We start from the raw sequence: 26857 nt of genomic DNA, 5'->3' as shown, positions 1-26857 counted from the left end.
AGTGTTTTTTTGTGAAGTACTGGATCCATTTAGAGGCCCAAATATTTCAAAAGTGAAATAAGAGAAATGATGCCAAAGCCTCAGCAACATCCCAAGAAAGACACACACACACACACACACAACTTGAGAAAGTATTTTCACATCCAGTTATATAAAAAACCTCTACAGGAATTCAGGATCTGGTTGTCATTATTAGAGGTCTCAAACTTTTATCTGGTTCACCTTGAATGGATTAAAATGTTGACAGTATTAACAAGGATTCAAAACACACAAGCATTCTAGCAACTTCACAAGATGGGCAGCTGGGCAGCGGCATCTGATCCTGCAAAATCAGTTTGGCACAAAATCTGAGATCAAAGGTTCCACAGAGAGTTGTCCATGGCTGGACAACGGACATTCACACTATCCAAATCCTTGTAATTACTTTCCCAGTTTTAAGAGAGAGGACCCAGCAATGTTTAAAGTCTTAAGGTGTTTTTCTCAATTTTTAAATTTGTTGTTGGGTTTTTCATTTCCTGAAACAGAAAGACGCTTGTTCCAAACAGTGCTTGTAACACCTACTGTGATATGGTCACATCATATTTTAATTGAAGGACACATTTCAGCTCACTCCCAGGCCATGACCACCAGGAAGGGTTGTTGCCAAGTGCCACAATATACTTCTCCTTTTGGTGGCAAGTTGTCTACACTAAATATAATCAAATGAAAAGTGCTATATATCAAGAACAAATTGAAACAAAAAATATTTAGGGTTCAACTTATGGTTGAAGAGCACTGTGTTGCAGCTTAATTTTTTATAACAATAAAAAAATTATCATTCTATGGCATGAAGTTTTGAAAAATTCCTCAAATGTCCTACTAAGAATAGTTCGATTTCTTTGAATTGTCAGATATGAGATAGTACAAGTAAAATGTAACGGAAAATCATTATTTACAACCTCTTTTGTTCTAGTTATTGAACTCTTAATGGAAGAGCATGGAGAGAGCCACAGAGATGTGTGGGACGAAGCTCCTGACCCGTAGAAGCATCGATTTCATTAAAGAGGACGACGCGGAAACACAAACAGCCGTGGTAAGCAGAGGCGGTGTATGGACTAAGTGAGTGGTTCTGACAGTGTTCTGCATGAGTGGTTCGGAGGCAGGACAGGTCACAAGTGGGTTATGTTGGGGCTTATCAAGACTCTAAGAGAACAGCCTGGATTTTAGCAGTAGAGATGGGATACAGGGAGGAGCAGTGGAAAAGAAGGCAGAAAAGACACCAACGGTTGTGACACAAGAGAACCATGAAGGGGAGCTCTGAGGACTGAGGCTGGAGCAGGGAGCTGGGACTGGACCGTGAAGAGCCTTAACTACCAGGCCAAGGAATTCAGAATTTAGTCAAACAGTAAAGGGCAGCCCAGGAAGGTTTCTGGGAATGCAAGCAACATGATCCGATTTTAGGAAGTAACATGCCTGATGGTAACAAACAAACAAGGTCAAGAGGCAAATTACCCAACAAAAGGTCAGTATATGTGGTAACTAAAATATCTGAGGAGTACTATTGCGATACCCATTCCAACTAAGTGGAAGGAGATTAAATAGATCAATTATTTCCCCCATCTGTCCCCTATTACTCTTTCCTATCTACGAGGGTTTGGCGATTTGAAGCAGTTTTCAGTGAACAGTTACTGAGCTGCCTGCAATGGACTATGTTAAAGGCCTTCCTGGGCCTATGGACTATGTTAAAGGCCTCACCTTCAAAAACATTAAAAATCACAGTGGAAAGACACGCCTTACAAAACTGGAGAAGCAAACCATGCAGTCCTTACCACCTAGGTGGAACCATCATTTCTCTGGTGATACCACCCAGTGATACCGTGCTCAAAGGTGTGACTCGTAAAATAAAGGGGACTGGAGTTCAGAGTAAGAGGAGAGGAGGCTAGCTGAGTTGTTCGATGTTTGTGTGACCGAAAGTCTCACAAACGACAACATAAAACTATTTTTGAAAACAAATACAGGTAAGAAATCTTGTTTGTTTTCATTGTATTCATTGTACATTTCCACTATCTGAAAGTCATGAACTTACATGGAATGTAAATATTGTTTAATTGTCTGAAATTTAAAGAAAGATAAATTCCAGACACTTTCAAAAACATAAGAGTTGTAAGAAAAATATCCGGGTGCTTTTATAGACTTAAAGTGACTAACAGCTCAAAATGAATTCCAAATGTTATCTAGGGTAAGTTAATCAACAAAATGTTCAAAGTATACAGTCTGTGCAGCTGCTTAAGTTGTTTTCTAATCAGATTTTAGGAGCAAATTTTGGAAATAGTTATGATTAGAGAATATCAAAAGCCTAAAGTCATCTTATCCCATTATATCACAACAATCATATGTGAGAATGCCAGGTGAGGTTTTATAGGGAACCAAGCTGACCCTGTTTCAGCTATTGTCAAAGATGCACACTCACAAAGAATAATGCAAAAGAATATTTTAAAGGAAGTAGAAAATGTCTCACCATGGAGGAGAAAGGATGAGAAAGAACATACTACAATGTTGGAAATTTGTCTTACATATCTCGTTATTACAATAAGCATCATAATTATCATTGTTATTAGCAACAGCTATCTTTTACCAAAGTGCTGTGGCACTTTCTATGCCAAGCATTTTACATACAGCAAATAACTACAGTGTCTAAATATCTACTAGACCTTTACTCCTCACTTTTGTGCATTAATTATTATCCCATTAAACAGATCAAATTAACTTAATTTCTTTCGGTTGATGTTTCTTTGAGTAATTTGCTCTTAGGATTACAGGGCTAGTAAGTAGGAGAGGTGGGACGCAAACCCACGTCCTGTTCAACAAATTTTATTTGACCCCTTTCCATGATCAAGGTGCTAAGACATTACGGTGAGCAAAAGCTGACATGGCAGGCAAGTCTGACATTAATCAAATAATCATATGAACAAATATTAAGATTATAACTGTGACAAGTGCAATAGGTCTGAACTAGGCAGGGAGAGGGTAAAGGAAGTTTCTTCCCTGAGGAGTTCTAATATGATCTGAAGTCTGAAGAAGGAACAGGAATTACTTTGGGGAAGATGGAGAGAAAGTAAGTCCAGGCAGAAGACACAGCATGCAGACGCTGTGGTGGTGGGAGCATGGTGAAGGTGAGGACTGAAAGAACGAAGAAAGACGAGGAGGGCGCTTAAGATGAATCTGGCCCATTTGGATGCACCAAGGAAGGTCACACCTTGCACACCACACACAGTCTTTGAAGGCCATGGTAAAAAGTTCTTGCCTTTATCCTATTATTTTTTCTGTTTTGCTGGTGGTGGTTGGTTTTGGGGAGTCTGGGGGGTAAAGTAAGTCAGCAGTGCCATCTATGTCTCCAAAGTGGAGATTTAAGCTGCAAATGGAAGGCTAGCACACAGGACAGCCTCTGGAGGTAAAATGTGGCACAGGCAAGGCTCTGTTGGAGGACCTGGGTGCAGGGACCCAGGCGACAGGAAAGAAGTGTGCAGTATGAGCCCCAGCCATGAAAACAGCGGAATCTGAAAGAGGCAGCAGATGACCATTTTCACACCCCTGTTCCACTCCTGCTAGCTCTGAAGCTTTGGAAAAAGTACTTGATCTTTCTGTGACCATTTCTCTATCTGTAAAATGGGAATAATAGTATCCACCTCACAAGATCATTTTGAGAATGAAATGAGTTACAATACATGGAAAGCATTTAGTGCAGTACAGTGCCTGCACCTTAGTAAGTACGCTATAAATATTAGCCATTATTATCAATATTACTATTATTGTAGAAGATCATGACTTATAGTAAACAGTTAAGAAAGGAAAGTAAGCATGACATCTGTTAATATGTATCTAAGACAACATGCTCTTGAACTTGCATGGGCATAAGAATCACCTGAAAGATGTAAATTCCTGACTTGTCAGAGCTAAGTTCCAGGAAATTACATTTTTCATAAGCACCTGGAAAATTCTGACACAGTTGATTGAAATAGTATGCTTTGAGAAGCATAGCTTCAAAGTCTAGAATTTAAAATAAATATTCAAATCCCAAAGTATTTTATTGCAGGGGCTTACCCATAGGGATAACTTTCTAAAACAAATAGATTTTATTTTTCTTAACACAAAACAAAACAAAATCACTTGCAAAATCAAGAAAACCAAATAATCAGAATCCACTTAATTGGTAAAATATACAGTGTTTCATTTTTAATAATTGTTTTCACAAATAATTTCAATATTTAGTTCCAAAGAGCCCAAAAGTATCAGTGTACATTATCAAAAGAAATTATAAAATAAATATCTAGACAGTGACATCTATGATCTTTAATTACTAGATTCCAATTTCTATCAAAATTAAGAGAGTCCATCTTCAATTATACAGAAAAAATATTTTCCTGCTGGAACATAACTAAGAATCTCTGCAGCCTCCTTCAGTTGAATTCAGGGTTTCTCAACAGTGGCACTACTGACATGGTGGGCAGATAATTCTTTGTTGGGGGGGGTGTGGGGGGCAGGGAGAGGTGTCCTTGCATTATAAGGGTATTTAGTAGTATCCCTGGCCTCTGTCTACTAGTAGCAATACTTTCCCCCAGTTATGACAACCAAATATGTCTCCAGATATTGTCTAATGTCCTCTGGGAGGCAAACTGCCTGTTTGTGAACCACTGATTTAATTTAATAGCTAAAAAGTCCTCTAATGACGCCTGAACTCCAGAAATGACACAAGTTGGCAGCTTAACCATTTTCACCCACCCCTTCCCAAATATCCCATTGACCAATTAATTCTTTTCAAAGTCAGTAACATTTTCCAAATATTTCCCCACATATATTTATGTGCACATATATTTATATGGATTTCATGACAATTCGGAGTTGTTTTCAATGTATGGTCTGGTTTGAAACAGTAAGAACAATGCTATTGCTAAAAAGCAATAATAATAGTGATAACGATAAATGATGTAAGCTTGCAGAGTGCTTGACACTTCTCAAGGCACTTTCACATGCATTAATTAGTCCAGCCCAGTGTTCAGCAGTAGGACCCAAATATTCCAAATCCATTCTCAACAGTCTGTTACAGAATAAAAATCATCCTGCTTCTACCAGTACTCCTCTTTGAGACACCAAGATCACTTAAAACAACTGGCAATAATAAAAACACAAATTCTGGTACAGCACTCATATGGAGGAGGTGGGACAGGGGACCACAGGAACTATCTCTGCTTAAGTAACAAGTGGGGAAGTTCTGAGGCTGTCTTATTACAAAATTTGACCCAACTCCACATCTTGCTCTTTCCTTTTCTTTAAACTCAATAATGGACATGAGAATGTAAACAGAGAACAGATTTGTCTTGAATATCAGTAAATGTAACATAACTTGATAAACAAAAAGTAAAAGGTGTTTATGAAGAGTTCTGGATATTTTCTTCGAACTTCTTTTTCCTTTTTTCAGATATTTTTATTCGAGGAATCGGGAGGTTTAGGATCTAAGAACACAGTTCTGCCACTGATTCACCAAGTCTAGGAAAAATTTCTCAGTATTCTTTTTCAGTCATTCAGACTAGAAAAAAAAATTCCAGTAGTATAAACCAGCAGAATTCTTCCAACATCTCTTAACATGTCCCTGAAGAATTCACCTTGAAATAGCAGGCCAACGGAATATACAGGCATTGTGAAGGGATTATTTACACTACACCAAGGAATCTTCTTTAGAAAAACCAAACAAGTGACTAACTTCAAAGAATGCGAAATCATTGGCCTATCACACATATCTGGTGAATAATGTCCACGGAAATGATAAATTGAAGGTATTATTTAATCCTTCTCTCAAATACCATTACACAGCCCAACACTTGGGATCCTCCTTGGGCCAGCAAGACTATGAAAATTTGGGCTGTTTATAATAATAAACAATTCCTGTTTTATTTGCAAAAATAATTAGCAACAGCTGGTGCTTACGCATCATTTTTAACAGATTTGTAACTACTTTACATACTGAATCCAAACCTCAGGACAAAGAGTCTGAAGCAAATGAAGTATTGTCTTTTTCATTTAAAATAAGGCGTACATAGCAATTAACTTCTGCATTCCTTTATCTGATTAAAAAAATGAAATTCACAAAAGCATTTCCCTAAAGACAGCTGGACACATCTGTCAACAGTACTTCTCGGAAGTGAAAGAGAAACTTAATGCTTTAATATCATACTTACATGTGAGGACTCAGTTCATAAAAATTTCTATTCCTGTATTCTTCCACTTTCTCTGGTGAATAAATGGGCAGTGACCGGTATGGATTAACAGATACAAGCACACTTCCAATGTATGTCTGTAAAAGAAAGATTCCCATTAGTACCCAGGATGTATAGTAACATCTTATATTTTAGTGTCACATGGTTTCATCCTTTTAAAAACAACACTAGCTCTTCCACTTGACCATTCTTCTTATACCATTCATGAAAGCTTTATATCCTTGAAGAGAGATCGCCTATAATGTTTCTTCATTTTGCTGATAAATGGAAAGCATAAATTTATACACTTAAAATACTTTTCAAAATCAATCTGATAGATTAATTTATGATCCTGGATAAGAGCTCTCCAAAGCTCTATCGCACATGTCAAAAACTGGCACATGGGCCAAATTCCGTCACCAACCACTGCTAATTTTGAGAGCTAGGTTATCCCTGATTCCAGGTAGAGCTGCTATTTCCTTCTTTTCTGATCTTTTTCCTTCTGTTTCAGTCAACAGTAACCCGGGGTTTTCCCTCCTCCCTATCCCCACCCACACCCAGTGAATGGGGTCTTTACTTTGGCACTGTCCTTATACAAGCCTGTCAGTCTCTACAATGGGCTCAGGCAAAAACCATTCAATATCAGAGGCACAGTTATCCCGATTGCTCAAAAGACATAATTTCATATTATAGCTAACATACTAAAATCTCAGAATTTAAATGTACTTTCTGAGGGATCAGTGCTAAACCTGGGGGATTTGGCAGCCAGTAACCTTCTTAGATTACTATTTATCTTCCTTTCCACTTCAACCTTAAATTCCTGGCAGCAAGAATAGCATTGGTTTAGTTCATTTGTATAATACCTAGCACAATGCCACCTGCAAAAGTCACTTAGCTGTAACCCATCTCAGCAGCTCCATCTTTCCTTTCAATTTCCAAGTCAAAAAGGTAGAAGGGGAAAAACTGCCAACAAAAACATGTACATGATAAACATTTTAAAAAGGAAAAGATTCATGAAAGAAAGAAACAAGGGAGAAAAGCTACCTCCAACATCCCCCCTTCCCAGTGTCATCCAACAAAAGGTGGCATTTTTAGGGTGACAAGTTTTTCCAGTATTACCACCATTGGATTAAAAGGGGTTCCCAGATCTTTCTAGAAAATTTAACAGGCTAGAAAACAAAGAAATAGTAAAAATGTTCTGATTGTGTTTTGCTTTTTTTTTGTTTTTTGTTTTTTTTTTAACATGGTTAGCAACACCTTCAATTTTAAAGACTTTCCCCCAACCTGGAAAACTGAACAAGACATTTTTATACATACATTCATCCTATGAGAATATGGCCTTATCAAGAGTGGGCAAAACTGCTGTTGTAAAAGAACACTCTCAGTCCCCATGCAATTTTTGCATTTATTTCTGACATTCTATATCACTTGGATTCAATTATTTTGGCCTGACAAGGAGGGATCACCCCAAGTTTCCTAATATTCAATTTTGACACGACTTTCCCAAGGTTTCCTGGTGGCCCTCACCCTCCAACCCACCTAGGCAAGAGAGATGCTGGGAGACTGAAAAATTGTCTGAATAGCTTCTTACTAATACATTAGTAATTAGTTACACTGGTAGAAATGAAAATACAATGATTGGTTATTACTTTAATATCTGTTGATTATAAGATCAATCTTCTTTGGGTGAAACAATACTTGACTCCTTCTCCCTCCTTAGGACATCTCTTAACTGCAATAATTCAAAAATAAAATTTTGCTATTAGCAGAAAAAACAATTACCAACTTGCTCTTTGAAACCAAACTTCACAGTGGCTACATTCTTGATAAAAATCTGCCTCTGTGGCAACCTTGAATAGAAAACAAACTCTGCTGCCTCAAACCCAAACTGAAAGCCACCCTAATTTGCAGACTGAGTTGTCACTAAGTTGTACACTAAGTGTGTGTGTGTCGGGGGTGGGGTAGGCACAGAAGAAAGATCCAGCTGAACTCAGCCTAAATTGCTGTCCCAAACATGTGAGCGAACAAATGGTTGTTACTTTTAAACCATTAATTTTTGGAGTGTTTTGTTATATCGTGACAAGAACGAATAGACACCAATATAGCTCAACAAGCCAGAAAAGCAGCCAAGCTGGACAGGCCTTATCAATTTAAATAAGCAAGCATTAAGGAAACTGCACCATCTCTCCATTCACTTTATATATATGGTTCAGATATGTATTCTATACCCTTGAACTCCTAGGACAGTCCTATAGTATGACTCCTGCCCTTGTTTTTTAAGGATTTCTTCCTTAAAGGATCTATGTGCATTAGTTAAAGATTTAAATATTCCCACATGTGCCACTAGAATAACTCAAATGTTTACGACCAGTCTCCTTCCCCTGAGACACAGAAAGACATTCCTGAGAGTAGCTGATTGGTCAGGTGGGGTTTAAAATTCTACTCTAGTTTTAGGCAGCCACTCATTCTACATGCTGCAATTAATTGTAGCACCAAATTAAACCTCTTTCTAGGGGGATCTGAACAATAGTGACCAGACAATTTGTTTTTACATCAATTAACATTTAGACTTATGAATAGTATATCCTGTTATTTAAAAAAAAAAACACAAAACAAAACTGTATACCATTAAAGTTGGTGTTTTCTTATTGCATCATGCTCTCAAAAGAATCATAAATTAACTCGTTAAGTAACAACTGTAATCAGGAAGTTGGAGTTAAGACACAGCTCTTAAAGTCAATCACACGCATAAAAGAATTAGGCATTATATGTCCTTTTTATTCTGAATATGCCATACACACACAAAAAAAATAAAAAAAGAAATAAAAAAGAAAGAAAGAAAGAAAAGGAGAAGATCATTATAAACCTTTACAACAGGGAGCAGCATAAAAGGATCCATGTCTTGCCCCTCAAAGTTCCGTTCACTTATTCGGCAGGAAATAAGAGGTGTGTACTGAGCCAAGCACCAACAGGAGCTCATGGCCCTATTCCAGAGCTTGGATGGTGTCAGGACCAAGAGAGCCGATGAAAGGCGGGCAGCTCAGTTCACTCCCATCAGGCCATGTCTGTGGCTGAGCTCACACTTCAAGCAGGTGCCAATGTCCCAAAAGACTCACAGAGAAACTCCCATGTAGTCCAGGGCATGTTCTATGAGGCTGACCCCGCTGAGAAGGACTCCCCCACATGATGGCCAGGACTACTTCCCAATTAGGTTCTGCCTACTTTAGGACTCGTTCTACCCTCCTGTCTTTCCACATGTAAATACCTACTCCAGCAGAGAGAGATCAACTCTCATCACCCTTATTCAATTAATCAACTCAATGAATGTACTTACTTGCTCAGCGTAACCATCCTCCCAAACATCCCAGCTATTTCCTGGCTCCCTTCCCTTAACCTTACCCACCCCCACCACAGCCTCAGGTGTGTCCACCTCACCACCAACACGACAACGCACAGCTCTCCTTTCCCCTACTATTCCTGTCCTCCGACCCCAAGGAAGGGAAGACAAAGGGAAAGAGAGGGAGAGGGAAAACTCTACCTTTCTTTATATGGCACATTCAATTTATTTCTTTCAGGTCTGAAGGGCAGACATTAAATCAAGCATGTGCAAACATTCCTAAGTCAAAACAACCTCCGTCTTGATATTTCAGCTCTCTCTAGCATTCCAGAACAGATGCCTTGTGGATAATCAACTAATATTTGAGTATTCCTATTGCGATTACAATGAGAACTTAACTCTTTGCTAGAGGCTGTTTGTGTACCAACCTCAACTCTGCAGACCCCAACCCAGAACCCAGAAGTAAGGCTCTGAGTAGTCAACATATATAACCCAAAGACCACACCGTTTGCTCTATACGAAAGTCCTTCCAGAGAATGCAGATGCAAAATGGCAGTAGGAAGATTTATAAATTTAAAAATTGCTCCCTCTACTAGAAACAATGAAGAACAAGAAAAAGAGACTAGAATTAACTAGGTGGTAACCCTGGAACCAGAATAGACACTTGGAACACCTACAGGAGTGCCAGAGGAAGCAAAAGGCTGCTGAGGGTTCAGTTTTTACAAGTAAAAGCATGAACTAGGACCAATCCTCATTGTTCAGCCCTGTGGCAGTGGCTGCAGCTGCTGCAACACAGCCTGGAGTCCAGAGGCAGCCAGCCAGGCCCAGGGCTGGCAGAGGAAACCTTCTTCTCTAAAAGCTGGGGTTGAGGATTGAATTCGATCTGGGGATCTGTGAGGGACCAGAGCAGAAGCCAAACCCCGTTCTGTCCCTCTGGCAGCCATTCTTCCCACCCCCATCAGCATCCACCTGGACATAAAGAGCTAGTGCACCTTCTTTGGCTGCTTTTTGTTTTTTAAACTCCCTTAGCTGTGTGGGCATTTCCTGGTCTGACAGACCCCTAAGGGCACAGCACAGACTCTGGACTTGGTTTCAGCCCTCTCAACAGCAGCTCTGGCCTCACACCAGTACCTTCCAGGACTTAAAGATCTAGTGCATTTTGTCATTGGTTGGATTTCTTCTTTCTCTTTCTTGTGTTGCTTAGTCCCTGAGGGTCCAGCACAAATTCTAGACTTGGTATCTCTCAAAAGCAGTGTCTCCTGGCCTTATGTCACCTAAAGGGACAGATGGAGCCAGTACACCCCTTTTCTTTTTCTGTTTTTTGGTTGGTGGGTTTTCCTTGCTGTTTTATACTTTTGGGTCTGGCACATCCCTGAGGGACAAGCAGGGATGCTGGCCTAAATTTCTGATTCAAAAGCAGAAGCTTCTAGCTGATGCTCCCATCGGCATATCACAAGAGACTCAGAGAGACAGTACACTTCATTTTTTATTTTATTTTTTCCTTGTTTGTGTGTGTGTGTGTTTTCCACATCTTGGTATTTTTGTTCTTTTTTCCCCTCTCTCCCATTTCTTTCTTTTTTTCCCCTTTCGTTCCTTCTTTTCTTTTTTTTCCTGGTCCTGGCAGTGTGATCAGTGGGAAGTCTAGATTTCCAGAGTGAGCACAATCTAATACTCAGAATGACCAGTTCTCAACAAAAAAATTACAAAACATACAAGGAGACAGGAAAGTATGGCCCAGTCACAGGCAAAAAGAATTCAACAGGAAATATTCCAGAGGAAGCAGTCTCTTAAATTATTAATCAAAGATCCCAAATGCTTATAAATAGAGTCAATGATCTAAAGATAACCATTGACAAAGAACTAAAAGAAATCAGGGAAACAATTTTGTTCACATATTTATGAACAAAATTAGAATTTCAAAATGAGATAGAAATTACAAAGAAGTACTAAATGGAAATTCTGGAACTCAAAAAAGTATAATAACTGAAGAGAAAAATTCAATAGAGGGGTTCAAGAGAAGATTGGAGGAGGCAGAAGAAAGGCTCAACAAACTCAAAGACAAAACAATTGCAAATTTCCAGGTTGAGGAGCAGAAAGAAAAAAGAATGAAAATTAAAAATGAACAGAACCTGAGGAACCTGTGCGCACCATCAAGCACACCAATATATATGCATTACAGGAGTCCCAGAAAAAGAGAAAGATACAGAACCAGAAAAAATATTTGAAGAAATAACAGCAGAAAACTTCCCCTATCTGATAAAAGATATGAATACACAAATCCAAGGTGCTCAATGAACACCAAGCAGATGTACCCAAACAAATCTACACTGAAACACATTATGGTCAAACTGTCCAGTGTCAAGAACTAAAATATACTCTTAAAAACAGCGAGAGAGAAGAAACGTATCATATAAAAGGGATCCTCAAAAAGATTAACATCTGATTTCTCAATAGAAACCATGGAGGCCAGAAGGCAGCAGGACATACTGAAATGAAAGAAAAAAAAAAACTGATACCTGAGAATAATAAACCCAGCACAAAGTTGTCCTTCAAAAAATGGGGGAATAATTAACAGTATTGAATAATGTTTGAAAGTGGTGGAAAGGTGAACTTTAGAATCATGTATATCACCAGAAGGAAAGTTAGAGGTTATGCTGGTTTGAATCTATGCACCCCATAAAAGACTACATTCTTTTAATCCACTCTTGTGGGGGCAGACCTATTGTAGGTAGAACATTTTGATTAGATTATTTCCATGGAGAGGTGACCCACCATTCAAGGTGGTCTTAATTAGTTTACTGGAGTCCTTAAGAGAGCTCAGGGAGAGAGAGAGAGAGAGAGAGAGAGAGAGAGAGAGTTCAGAACCGGCACAGACCAAGAAGTTTGGAGATGCAGACAGGAAGACATTTGGAGATGCTAAGAAATGAAGCCCAGAGTTTGCCCCAGAGAAGTTAAATGAGAACCCACAGATGCTTAAAGAGAAAGCCACTGGAATGAGAAGTTGAAAGCAATGCAATCCAGGAGCAAAGGACCAGCAGACGCCAGTCACTTGCCTTCCCAGCTGACACAGGTATTCTGGACACCATTGGCCTTCTTCGTGAAGGTATTCTCTTGTTGATGCCTTAGGTTGGACACATTTATGGCCTTAGAACTGTAAATTTGCAACCCAATAAATCTCTTATAAAAGCCAAACCATTTCTGTATTTTGCATTCTGGCAGCTTTAACAAACTGTAACAGAGATTAAAACATGGGGATGTATAACACAGTGAATCCTGTGGTGGACAATGTCTGTGATTAACTGTACAAATATAAAAAGTTCTTTAATGAACTAGAACAAATGTACGGACTATTATAAAGAGTTAATAGAGAGCTATGTGGAAAAAAATGAACCTAATGCAAACTATGAACTATAGTTAACAGTAATATTTTAATATTCTTTCATCAACAGTAACAAATGTACACCACCAATACTATGGGTCAATAATGGGAGGGTGATAAAGGGTATGGGAAGATTTGGGTTTTCTTTTTTATTTTTATTTCTTTTCTGGAGTAATGAAAATATTCTAAACTTGATCATAGTGATTGTACTGGTTTGTATACATTATGTCCCCCAGAAAAAGCCATGTTCTTTGATGCAATCTTGTGGGGCAGACATAATAGTGGGGATTAAGTTGGAACATTTGGATTAGGTTGTTTCCATGGAGATGCACCCCACCCAACTGTGGGTGATAACTCTGGATAATTTCCATGGAGGTGTGGCCCCGCCCATTCAGCATGGGCCTTGATGAGTTTACTGGAGCACAATATAAGCTCAGACAGAAGGAGCAAGCTTGCTACAGCCAAGAGGGACACTTTGAAGAATACACTGGAACTGAGAGAGGAGCTTCAGTTTACAGAGACATGTGTTACAGAGACATTTTGGAGACAGCCTTTGAAAGCAGATTTTTGCCCCAGAGAAGCTAAGAGAGGACAAACGCCCCAAGAGCAACTGAGAGTGACATTTTTGAGGAGCTGAAGCCTAGAGAGGAATATCCTGGGAGAAAGCAATTTTGAAAGCAGAACTCCAAAGCAGTGCCTTCCCAGCTAACAGAGGTTTTCCAGACAACATTGGCCATCCTCCAGTGAAGGTACCCAATTATTGATGCATTACCTTGGACATTTTATGGCCTTAAAACTGTAACTGTATAACCAAATAAACCCCCTTTTATAAAAGTCAATCCATTTCTGATGTTTTGCATTCCGGCAACATTAGCAAAGTAGAACAGTGATGTATGCATAACTATGTGATGATACTATAAGCCACTGATTGTACACTTCAGATGGCTTGTAAAAAGAAATCTATAGCACCAAAATTGCATTTTAAAAAAATAAAATAAATGGAAGAAAAATGTAATAATAAAAAATTGGGGGAGAAATTAAGACATTTCCAGACAAACAAAAATAGAGGGAGTTCATTATCACTAGACCTGTCCTACAGGAAATGCTGAAGCAAGTCCTCCATGTAGACTGCAAAGGGCATCCAGTATCTCAATGCTAGATGACGAATAAAAGATCTCCAGTAAGTAAAAGTTGTATGTAATGGTGCCTAAGAGTCTCCCCCTGAGTACCTCTTTGTTGCTCAGATGTGGCCCTCTCTCTCTCTAACTGAGCCATCTCGACAGGTGAACTCGCTGCCCTCCCCCCTACGTGGGACCCGACTCCCAGGGGTGTAAATCTCCCTGGCAATGCAGAATATGACTCCTGAGGATGAAGGTGGACCCGGCATCGTGGGACTGACAGTATCTTCTTGACCAAAAGGGGGATGCAAAATGAGACGAAATAGTTACAGTGGCTGAGAGATTCCAAGTGGAGTCGAGAGGTCACTCTGGTGGACATTCTTATGCACTATGTAGATAACACCTCTTAGGCTTTAAGGTATTGGAATAGCTAGAAGTAAATACCTGAAACTACCAAATTCCAACCCAGCAGTCTGGACTCCTGAAGACAATTATATAATAATGTAGATTACAAGGGGTGACAGTGTGATTGTGAAGACCTTGTGGATCACACCCCCTTTATCTAGTGTATGGATGAGTGGAGGAATGGGGATAAAAACTAAAGGACAAATGGGGTGGGATGGGGGAATGATTTGGGTGTTCTTTTTTCACTTTTATTTTTTATTCTTGTTCTGGTTATTTCTGATGTAAGGAAAATGTTCATAGATAGATTGTGGTGATGAACGCATAACTATGTTATCATACTGTGGACAGTGGATTGTATATCATGGATGATTGTATGGTGTGTGAATGTATTTCAATAAAACTGAATTTAATAAAAAAAAAAAAAAAAAAAAAAAAGATCTCCAGTAGGTAACAACATGGGTAAATATTATTATTTCATTTTTTCATTTGTAATGCTGTCTTTTACTTCTCACAAGACTTACAATTCAAATGCATAAAAAACAAGTGTATATCTTTGTTACTAGGATACCATCATGAAGATACAATTTGTGATAAGAACAACATAAAACAGAAGGATGGAGGGATACAGACACTGTGTATTATGTAGCTATTGAAGTCAAGCTGGAATCAAAACCAACTAAACTGTACTAGATTTAGTATTCTAAGTGTAATCCTCTTGGCAACCATAAAGTACATATCTAAAAAATCTACACTAAGTAAAAGGGTAAGTGATTCATTATAAAGGAGCATCTAAACAAAAAGAAAAGCAGTGGTGAAGGAAAGAAGAGACAAATAAGATATAAGGGAGGAGGCGGGGCAACATGGTGGCAAAGAGAGGTGTGGAATTTAATTAGTCTTCTAGAGCAACTAAAAAATAGCCAGGAACAACTAGTAAATAGTTTGGAACAACTGCTGGGGGACATCCGTGACTGGACACAATTGTACACCAGCTTGGAATGGGTGGAACAGATGAGATCGCAGCATAGAACTATTAAGTAAAACTCCACAAACAGCAGACCTGGCAACCCTCCCCCACTCTCTTTCCAGGGTGAGCTAAAACTCTTGCTTGTGGAAAAAAGAAGCAGTTACCTGGAGCAAGGAAAAGTAACTCAACCAAACTCCAACCGTGGTTTTAATTAACACATTTGGACTACTGAATACAAGCTACAAGCACAGATAAACCCGGAGCAAGCAGGAAAAGAAACTGAGGACTAAATAAATAAATAAATAAATAAATAAATAAATAAATAACAGAAGCTTTCAGAGACAGCTGAGCTCAGAATACTGGAAAATGGCTGAGTCCCAGGAAAAGGGCCACAGAGAACAGGGTACCAACACTGGTCAACCAGCAAAACTGGGGAGCTAGGAACTGGCTCTGAAAAGGGGCTTTCTTTCTTTTTCCTTTTTTTCCCTTTCATTCTAAGTAGCTCATTAGAGAAAGTCACAGGCATTTTCAATTGTCAGCACTGTCCCAGGCTAGGGTGGAGTTAACAGAGTCAGAGAGACAAAGGAGAAATTCAAGTGTAGAAGATAACACCCTTGTTATCAAGTGGCTGCCCTCCCTCAAAGAATTCAGACCTCAGGGCCTAGAGGAAAAATAAAAACAAACAGAAACAGTTTAAGCTTGGCTTCTGACAGCCTTGGCCCCTGGCCAGGACAGGTTTCGCTGAGAATTAAAGGGACCACAACTCTATACACCAGTGGACAGCTGTGGGCTGACAAGCACCACCTGCTGGGCAGGATAGGAAAATCACAGAGTCTAGAGGCCTCACAGAAAAGTCCCATCATCAGGGAAACGTGATACTGAATTCAGCCTCCTCCTGAGACCTGGGCCCATCTGGTCTGGGAAAATCTGATTGGCGTAATCAAGGAAACCAGATGCCTAGACAACAAAATTACAAATCACACCAGGAAAAACGAAGATATGGACAGTCAAAGGAACAAACTTACACTTCAACTATGATACAGGAATTGAAACAACTATATATTAATCAAACAAGTCTCCTGAACCAATTCAAAAATTAAATCAATGACTTGAGGGAAGATATGGCAAAAGAGATGAAGGATATAAAGAAGACACTGAGCAAACATAAGGAAGAACTCGTAAGTTTGAAAAAACAATTGGCAGAACTTATGGGAATGTAAGGCACAACAGAAGAGATGAAAAACACAGTGGAGACATACAACAGCAGATCTGAAGAGGCAGGAGAAAAGATTCAAGAACTGGAGACAGGACATCTGAAATCCTACATGCAAAAGGATAGGGAAAAGAATGGAAAAATAAGAGCAGCGTCTTAGGGAGTTGAATGACAACATGAAGCATATGAATATACATGTCATAGGTGTCCCAGAAGGAGAAGAGAAGGGAAAAGGGGCAGAAACAATAATGGAGGAAATAATCACTGAAATTTCCCAACTCTTTTGAAAGACATAAAATTGCAAATCCAAGAAGCACAGTGTACCCCAAACAGAAAAGATCTGAATAGACCTACACCAAGACACTCAATAATCAGATTATCAAATGTCAAAGACAAAGAGAGAATTCTGAAAGCAGCAAGAGAAAAATGATCCATCACATACCAAGGAAGCTCAATACGACTATGTGTGGATTTCTCAGTAGAAACCATGGAAGTGAGAGGGCAGTGGCATGATACATTTAAGACACTGAAAGAGAAAAATTGCCAACCAAGAATTCTATATCCGGCAAAACTGTCCTTCAAAAATGAGGAAGAGTTTAAAAGATTTTCAGACAAACAGATACTGAGAGAATCTGTGAACAAGATACCTGCTCTACAGGAAATACTAAAAGGAACACTACAGGCAGATAGGAAAAGGCAGGAGAGAGAGGTATGGAGCACAATACTGGGTGATGGTAGCACAATAATGTAAGTACACTGAACAAAGATGACTGTGAGTATGACTGAGAGAGGAAGGTTAGGGGCATGTAGGACACCAGAAGGAAAGATAGAAGATAAAGACTTGGACTGTATAACTTAGTGAAACCTACAGTCAATGATTGTTATTAAATGTACAAATATGTTTTTTACATGAGGGAGAACAAATGAATATCAACTATGCAAAGTGTTAAAAATGGGATGGTATTGGGGAAAAATACAATCAATGCAAACTAGAGTCTATAGTTAACAGTAACATTATATAATAGGCTTCCATTAATTGTAACAAAGGCAATATACCAAAGCTAAATGTCTATCAGACAGGGGTATAAGGGAAGGGTACGGGATTTGTGGTGTTGGTATTGTCTGACTTTTTATTGTATTTTATTTTTCTTTTCTTTTTTCTTTCGTTGCTTTTTAGTTGTCATTTTTCTCTTTCCTTTTCTTTTTTCTTTTTACTTTTTTCATCTATTCCTCTTTATTTGTGGAGGAAATGGAAATGTCCTCATATAGATAGTGGTGGTGAATGCATAACTGTATGATTATACAGGGAACCATTGATTGTTTACTTAGGATTGAATGTATGGTGTGTGACTAAAACTGTCTAAAAAACAAACAGAAGAATACAAATGCTAGAAAAAATGTAGAGAGAGGGATGTACCTAATCACCATTGGTGGGGAAGCAGAATGGTGTAGCCCATCTAGAGGGCAGTGTGGTGGTTCCACAGGAAGCTAAGAGCATGGGGTTGCCATATGGTCCTGCAACTCAGTTATTGGGTATACACTTGGAAGAAATGAAAAGAGGGACACAAATGGACATTTGCACAGTGGGGTTTATGGTGTCAGTATTCAGTCAGTATTCAGTGGATGGAGGTGGCCTAAGGGTACATTGACTGATGAACAAAATGGCAAACTGTGGTGTATACATACAATGAAATATTGAGATGCTAGAAGGAGTGAAGTTAAGAGGTGAATGGACATTGAGGACAGTATGTTGAGTGAAATAAACCAGAAATGAAAAGAAAAGCATTAATGCCTCACTAATATGGACTAACTATAATGTGCAAACTCTGAGAATTGAGTCTGAGAGCATAAGTTATCGGGGGAAGGCTTATTGTAAAGGTTTCTAGACTGTAAGCTCTTAGAGCAGTTACATCTATTCCTGAATTGTAATGGTTATTTCTAAATTCTGAGATGCTGAGCTCTTTGTGTTTAACCTAGTTGGTCCTTGGAACTTTGGGTATCTGCGTGACACCTGAGACTCAGAGCCAGAGTCTGGCAGCTATGACAACATTACCCCATACAGTAAATGTTAAGGAGTCTGAAAACAGAGATCAGACTTCAATTAGAGATATGAACATAATGGACTTATTTAGGACCAAGGCAAATTAGACTAAAGAATAATGGATGATATTGATGTTGTTTTTAAAGCTTCAACTTCTGTGTGAGAGCAAAGGAAGAGATGTTTATTAGGTACAAAATCTATATTTTGTGTAACACACTATATAATTTAACTTGTATGGTCAGTTTATTCAAACAACATCATTACATGGAACACTGAATAGGGAGTGAAATATGGTTGGTTTGTGCAGGTTAGTTTGAAACCCCAGTACATCCCAGAGTAATTTGGGCAGAGAATAAAAATGTATTTGCAAATCTCCCTTGAGGGACTGGGGGGAAATGTGGAAATATTAAATTGCCCCACCTGGGGAATTAGAGATACTCTCACAAGCATTGGGGGCTACCAATTTAGAAGGCTGAGCCCTTGATCTTGGGACTTGCCCTCATGAAGTTTGTTACTGCAAGAAAGAGGCTAAGCCTACTTAAAATTATGCCTTAAGAGTCATCCCCAGAGATGACTCTTTCTCTAAGCCAACTCTGCAGGTAAACTCAATGCCCTGCCCCCTACATGGGACATGACTCCCAGAGGTATAAATCTCCCTGGCAATGTGAGACATGACTTGCTGGGATGAACTTGGCCCTGGCATCATGGGATTGAGAAAGCCTTCTTGGACCAAAAGGGGGGAAAGAAATGAAACAAAGTTTCGGTGGCTGAGAGATCTCAAATGGTGTTGAGAGGTCATTCTGGAGCCTATTCTCATGCATTATATAGATATCCCTTTTTAGTTTTTAGAGTATTGGAATAGCTAGAAGGAAATATTTGAAACTGTTGAACTGCAACCCAGTAGCCTGTATTCTTGAAGACGATTGTATAACTATATAGCTTACACTGTGTGACCATGTGATTGTGAAAGCTTTGTGGCTCCTACTCCCTTTATAAAGCGTATGGACAAATGAATATAAAAATGAGGACAAAAAGGAAATGACTAATAGGGAGGGATTGGGGGTATCGAATGTTTTGGGTGTTCTTTTTTTACTTTAACTTCTATTCTTATTCTTTTTTATGTGTGGTAATGAAAATGTTCAAAAACTGATTGTGGTTATGAATGCAAAACTCTAATGGTACTGTGAATGACTGTACACAATGGATAATTGTATGGTATGTGAATATATCTCAATAAAACTGAATTTAAAAAAAACACAAAAAAGATGTAAGATTTACAAAAACAATTAGCATAATGGCAGAAGTAAATCAATACACATAAGTGTACATGGATCATTCTCTAAGACAGACCACATATTAAGACACAAGAGAAGTCTTCAAAAATTTAAAATTATTGAAATCAGAAAAATGAAAGGAAGCTGGAAATCAATAGCAGAAGAAAAACTGGAAAATTTACAAATATGTTGAAATTAACCAGCACACTCTTAAACAACCAATGTGTTAAATAATAAATTACAAGGGAAGTTAGAAAATACTTACAGACAAATGAAAACAAAGAGATAACATACCAAAACTTATAGGAATGCCACAAAGATAGTGCTCAGGGGGTAATTTATAGCTATGAGTTCCTACATTGAAAAAGAAAGATCTCAAATTAATAATGTAACTTTACATCTTGAGGAACCAGAAAAAGAAGAGCAATGGAAATCCAAGGTTAATGGAAGAAAGGGAATAATTAAGATTAAAATGGATATAAATGATATCAAGAAAAGAAAAACAATTGAGAATAAATAAAATGAAAAGTTTGATCTTTGAAAAAAAAAGTAATATTGGCAAACCTCTAGCTATTCTGACAAAGAAAAAAAGAGAAAAGATGCAAATAACTAAAATCAGAAAGAAAGTGGTGAAATCACTGCTGACCTTCCAGAAATAAAAGAGATAATAAGAGAACATGATGAATAATTGTATGACAACAAAGTAGGTACTCTAGGAGAAATGGAAAAATCCCTAGAAATACATCAATTATCCAAACTGACTCAAGAAGTAATCAAATACATCAACAAACCTATAACAAGTACAGAGATTGAATCAATAATCAAAATCCTTCCATCAAAAATCCAAGACCTAATGGCTTCACTGGCAAACTCCACCAAGTATTTAAAGAAGAATTAACCCCAATCCCCTTTCAAACTCTTCCAACGAACTCAAGAGGAGGGAACACTTCCAAATTCTTTCTATGAGGCCGATATTATTCTGATAGCACAGCCTGGTAAAGATTTCACAAGAAAAGAAAATTACAGGCCAATTTCCCTAATGAATATGGATACAAAAATCCTTAACAAAATACTAACAAACTGAATCCAACAGCATATTTAAAAGATTATACATCATGACTAAGTGAGATTCATCCCAATAGGCATGGGTGGCTCAACATACAAAAACCAATCAATGGAATAAGCCACATAAATAGAATGAAAGAAAAAAACACATGATTATTTCACAAGATGCTGAAAAGACACCTGACAAAAGCCAGCACCTTACTTGATAAAAACACCCAGAGCAGTAGGGATAGAAGGGAATTCTCTCATCATGATAAAGGCCATTTATGAAAACCCACAACCAACATCAGAATCAATGGTGAAAGACTTAAAGCTTTCCCCCTAAAGTCAGGAACAAGGCAAGAATGCCCACTTCCACCACTGCTACTCAATATTGTACTAGAAGTTCTTGCCAGAGAACTTAAGCAAGAAAAAAAGAATAAAAGATATCCAAATTGGAAAGGACATGATCTTAAGATATAGAAAACCCAAAGAAATCACAAGAAAACTATTAGAGCTAATGACTTCAGCACAGTAGCAGGGTACAAGATCAACATACAAAAAACAACTGAGTTCCTATACACCAGCAATGAACATTCAAAGAGGAAATTAAGATAATTCCATTTACAATATCATCTAAAAGAATACAGTATCTAGGCATAAATTTAACTAAGGACACACTGAAAACTACAAAACTGCTGAAAAAAATTAAATAAGACTCAAATAAATGACAAGACATCCCATGTTCCTGGATTGGAAGAGCTAACACTGTTAACATGTCAATACTTACCCAAAGCAACATATAAATTCAATGCAACCCCTATTAAAATTCCAGCAGCCTCTTCTGCAGAAATGGAAAACACAATCTTCATATTTTACATGGACCAGCAAGGGATCCCAAATAGCAGAAACAATCTCAAAAAAGAACAAGACTGGGGACTTATACTTCCCAATTTCAAATTGTATTACAAAGGGACAGTAATTAAAACAATGTGGTACTGGCACAAAGACAGATAGACAGATCAGTGGAAAACAAATAAAATCCAGAAATAAACCCAGACATCTATGGCAAACTGATTTTTTAAATTCAGTTTTATTGAGATATATCCATATATCATACAATCATCCATGGTGTACAATCAACTGCTCACAGTACCATCATATAGTTGTGCATTTGTCACCGCAATCAGTTTTTGAACATTTTCCTTACACCAAAAAGAATAAAAATAAGAATAAAAGATAAAAGTTAAAAAGAACACCGAAAACATTCCTACCCTGTTTTTCATTTAGTTTTTGTGCTGGTTTGGATGTATTATGTCCCCCAAAATGCCATTATCTTTGATGCAGTCTTGGGTGGGCAGGAAACGTATTGGTGTTGATTGAGTTGGAGACTCTTGATTGGATGTTTCCATGGAGACGTGATCACTCAACTGTAGGCAAGATCTTTCATTCAATAATTTCCATGGAGGTGTGGCCCTGCCCATTCAGCATGGGCCTTGATTAGTTTACTGGAGTGCTATATTAGCTCAGACAGAAGGAGGGAGCTTGCTATAACCAAGAAGGACACTTCGAAGAATGCACAGGAGCTGAGAGAGGAGCTGCAGATGACAGACAGTTTGAAGACAGCCGTTGAAAAGAGACACTTGCTCTGGAGAAGCTAAGAGAGGAAAAATGTCCCAAGAGCAACTAAGAGTGACATTTTTGAGGAACTGCAGCTAGAGAGGAATGTCCTGGGAGAAAGCCATTTTGAAACCAGAACTCTGGAGCAGATGCCAGCCTTGTGCCTTCCTAGCTAACAGAGGTCTTCCGGACACCATTGGCCAACCACCAGTGATGGTACCCAATTGCTGACGTGTTGCCTTGGACATTTTATGACCTTAAGACTGTGACTGTGTAACCAAATAAACCCCTTTATAAAAGTCGATCCATATCTGGTGTTTTACAATCTGGCAGCTTTAGCAAACTAGAACAGTTTTTGTCCCCATTTTTCTACTCATCCATCCATACACTAGATAAAGGGAGTGTGATCCATGAGGTTTTCACAATCACACTGTCACACCATATAAGCTACACAGTTATACAATCATCAAGAATCAAGGTTACCAGTTTGCAGTTTGACAGCTTCAGGTATTTCTTTCTAGCTATACCAACACATCAAAACCTAAAAAGGGGTATCTATAGAGTGCATATGAATGCCCTCCAGAGTGACCTCTCAACTCCATTTGAAATCTCTCAGCCACTGAAACTTTATTTTGTTTCATTTCGCTTCCCCCTTTTGGTCAAGAAGATGTTCTCAATCCCATGATGCCAAGTCCAGGCTCATCTCCGGGAGTCATATCCTGCATTGCCAGGGAGATTCACATAGTAAATGAGACAGTATTCTGTTTTTGACAGTAATTATACATGTAATACATTTTTATAAGGTATCTAACGAAAAAAAGGAAAGAAAAAAACTTTTTTCAACTTAAATACTGAAACACAAGCTTTATTTACTTGTGACTCTCAATTATGTGGAACTGTAATGCATATTCCTCAATGATGCCAAATAAATAAAACATATGTACCCAAAAAGTTAGAATAATTTCACTTTTACATCATACTTCTTCCCAGGGCAAAATTAAGATCTTTAGAGGGCCTGAGAACAGTTCAATTCTCCATATAAAATATAAAATAACATTATAACAAAACCATAAAATACATATAAGGAAATCCCACAATGACCTGTTTTCACCACGATGACTACTTTGAGGCTTTCTTTGAAACATCAAATTCTTCCAAAATATATTTTTGAAGCCAGGGCTCTAAGGAGGCATCCCTGCTGCCTACCTACCAGCTTCCTTATTTTCTTCAGAATGAATTTTAGTTTATTTGTTTACGTGTCTCTGGAGTTCCTTAAAAACTCATCCCCAAACCTATTAACATGCTGGCATATAATACACACTGAAGTACCTTTTTAACTAAACTATTCCTAAATCCCCATGAGATAGGTATGAAATCTGTGTCTAAATGTTCATGACAATGTAGCACAAAGGTAAGGAGTATGACCACGTTACCAAGCAAAAGTGGAATAACAAGAGACAACGAATCTATTCTCTTTTCATAAGAGCACACATCCATGCTGTCATCAGGCCCGGGAAGCTTTGGCAAAAAAGTGGCCAAGAAGAATGCCTAATCACAGGAAACTCCTCTTGCATAATGCCTTACAGCGAGGTCTTCAACATTTGTATAATAAAGAGCTACTCTCCTCGGCAGTAGCCTCCATTTGACCATTTGAGAAATGCTAAAATCCTTATGCCACGAGGAATAAATAAAAAAGGTGAGAAAGGAAAAGATCTTCTAGTTATAGGGAAAATTTTCATCTCAACAGAAAATTGCTTTTCCCAGCTTTATCCTTTACTCAAAAGTAAACCAGGGAAGTGGTAATGGAACAGGCAATATTTATTTAAATATCTTACTCAGCATTAATTATTTAGCCCAAAATGACATCTAAGAAATATTTTTAAAATGTATAAGAGTTCTCTAAGTCCGAGTCTCCAAGTCATGTTACTTTCACCTCTAAAGGAATAACAGCTGAAATCCAGGATGGGTCAGTACTCGGGTAAAAATAACATCTTCCCATGGTTGCACAATGGCACTGAGTGGCCAGACTGAGTGTAGGCTATAGTCATTTAAAAAGCAAGTGACAAATTTACTGAGGGCCTTCTTTGTGCAAAACATTGTGTCAGGCACAGCAGGAAACAGAAGGCACTCCCTTGGTTTGTGTACCCAAGGAACTTATAATACAGCTTAGGAGACAAGACTTTCATACAGTGAAACACAAAATTTAAGAGTCAACTACTCTAGATACCAAAAAAAGATGAAATAGAATTTAAGCAATTCTTTGTTAAATATGTCTCTAATCTTATCATCTTACTGTCTAAATAAGTACTTCGGGTTTAGATGAAGGAAAGATCACTGTGACCTGTAGAGGTAAGAGAAAGCTCTAGGGAAGATGGAGGACTTAGGTAGGTCCTAAAAAGATGGGTGTGATTTGCACAAAACAATGCTCCCCCAAAGAGTAGCAAAGGAGATTATTTTAGGTGATAGGTGAACCTCTTTCTTTTTATTTTACTAAAATAAGTGTTTCCTTTGAAGCATATTTTTGAAGAAGAATGATTTGCACATTGTGAGTGACGTTTTGAACAGGAGCAAGCTTGCTGGAGAGGAACGTCCTGGGAGAAAGCCGTTTTGAGGCCAGAGCTTTGGAGCGGACGCTGGCTGCCTTCCTAGCTAGCAGAGGTTTTCCGGAGGCCATTGGCCATTCTCCGGTGAAGGTACCCAATTGCTGGTGTGTTACCTTGGACGCTTTGTGGCCTTAAGACTGTAACTGTGTAGCGAAATAAATCCCTGTTTTATGAAAGCCTATCCATCTCTGGTGTTTTGCATTCTGCAGCATTAGCAAACTAAGACACACATCAAGCCCAAGAGTTCACAGTTCTTAATACTTAGAACAAGGTTGAGTAGGTAGCACTGTTAGTCTTTAGTTGATTTAATGATACAGTAAAATAGTATAGGCAGCACTCATATGAAAAAATTATGAAGAGTATAAAAATGCCTGAAATGTGGGAAACACTGGCTGGAAAATTAAGGGAAGGCAATAAAACATGGACGGAGGCACAAAGGCCACCCAACCATATCTGAGAGGCAGGGAATGGAATAGCTTGGCTAGAGCGAAGGCATCCTATATGAGTAACAGCCTAGAAAGTAAGACAGAAAATCAAATTGCAGAGCCCCTTGAACATCGGGGTAAGGAATCTGAGCTTCAGTCTGAAAGCCGTTTTCATATGAAAGTCAGTGGATGGGTGAGGGGTTTAGATGATGAAATTGGTTCTGAACTCAGAATGACAACAACAATAAAAATGGCCAAGTGAAAAGGAGGGAAAAGAAAGTTCAATTTTAAGACTGAAGTGACACTGGGTCTTCCAAAAACAACCACAGCAAAATAATTAGAAGAGGTAAGACTGGAACTCAAGGAAGCAATCAAGGCATAAATTTGAAAGCCATCCACATAGAGAGGATAACTAAGGCTGAGGATGGATAGGAGAGTCAGTGGAGACACCAAGGGGTCTTGAAAGGTAGACAGTGTGAGAGGCAGCCAAAGGAAGAGTCAGCGAAGCAGAATGGAGAACTGGCCACCAAAGAAAGAACTACTGAGAGGACGAAGAGTTTTGATCAAGTGGAGTGACTGGGCAATATCAACGGCTGCAGAACAGACAAGGAATCCACAGGGACCAGGACAGTTGATCTGAAGATAAACAGGCCATCTGGGCAGCCAGTGGAAGTGGTACAAGTAAAGGCCAAACTGGGAGTAGTTAAAGCAAAACGGAAGCAGCAATAATAAGTATAAATAATTGTATGCTTTTTTAATTTTTTGATGAAGTTTTAAAAACAAGTATAAATTACTTGTTTTAAACTGATAAGAACAGATACTGCTTTTGATCTTAGCCAAAAGGCTGAGAAGCGATATAAATTACTTGTTTTAAGTCTGGCACCAAAAAAGAAAACAAGAAATAGGATTTTAGCTAAAGGTGAAAAAGTCATTACTAGATTAGTTTGAGAAGTAGCATATTCCATCTAACCAGCTCTTCATTTAATAAACAACAAAAAAGTGGCAGTAGGGAGAAGAGGCTAGAAAAATTAGGTTATTCAACACCCAAATTGATCAGAACAAATCAAGAACAAGGAAGCTATTTAGAGGTAGCAAACTGGAAAACCTTGCCAGATAATTTGAACCCTAGCCCTTACACAACATTTCAAATATTCTTGAAGCATTGTAATATTGTGTGACATTGAGTCTTAAACTCAATGATTAA

General features: G+C 38.4%; 1 protein-coding gene and 1 pseudogene across 8 annotated transcripts in view; both read right to left on the bottom strand.

The window, feature by feature from the left end:
- Positions 1-26857, bottom strand: part of MYO1B (myosin IB) — a 183766-nt gene that overhangs the window by 114640 nt on the left and 42269 nt on the right. For all 8 annotated transcript variants that reach the window (XM_037849106.1, XM_037849105.1, XM_037849107.1 and 5 more), the window contains one exon: positions 6213-6328. In XM_037849106.1, the coding sequence (XP_037705034.1) occupies positions 6213-6328 (116 nt within the window). The remainder of the gene's footprint in view (positions 1-6212; positions 6329-26857) is intronic.
- LOC119545030 lies at positions 26419-26509 on the bottom strand (annotated as a pseudogene).

Source organism: Choloepus didactylus, chromosome 9 (genome assembly GCF_015220235.1).
Source record: "Choloepus didactylus isolate mChoDid1 chromosome 9, mChoDid1.pri, whole genome shotgun sequence".
Classification (NCBI taxonomy): Eukaryota; Metazoa; Chordata; class Mammalia; order Pilosa; family Megalonychidae; genus Choloepus; species Choloepus didactylus.
The sequence above is the reverse complement of the archived record's forward strand: the minus strand, read 5'-3'. Positions and strand labels throughout refer to the sequence as shown.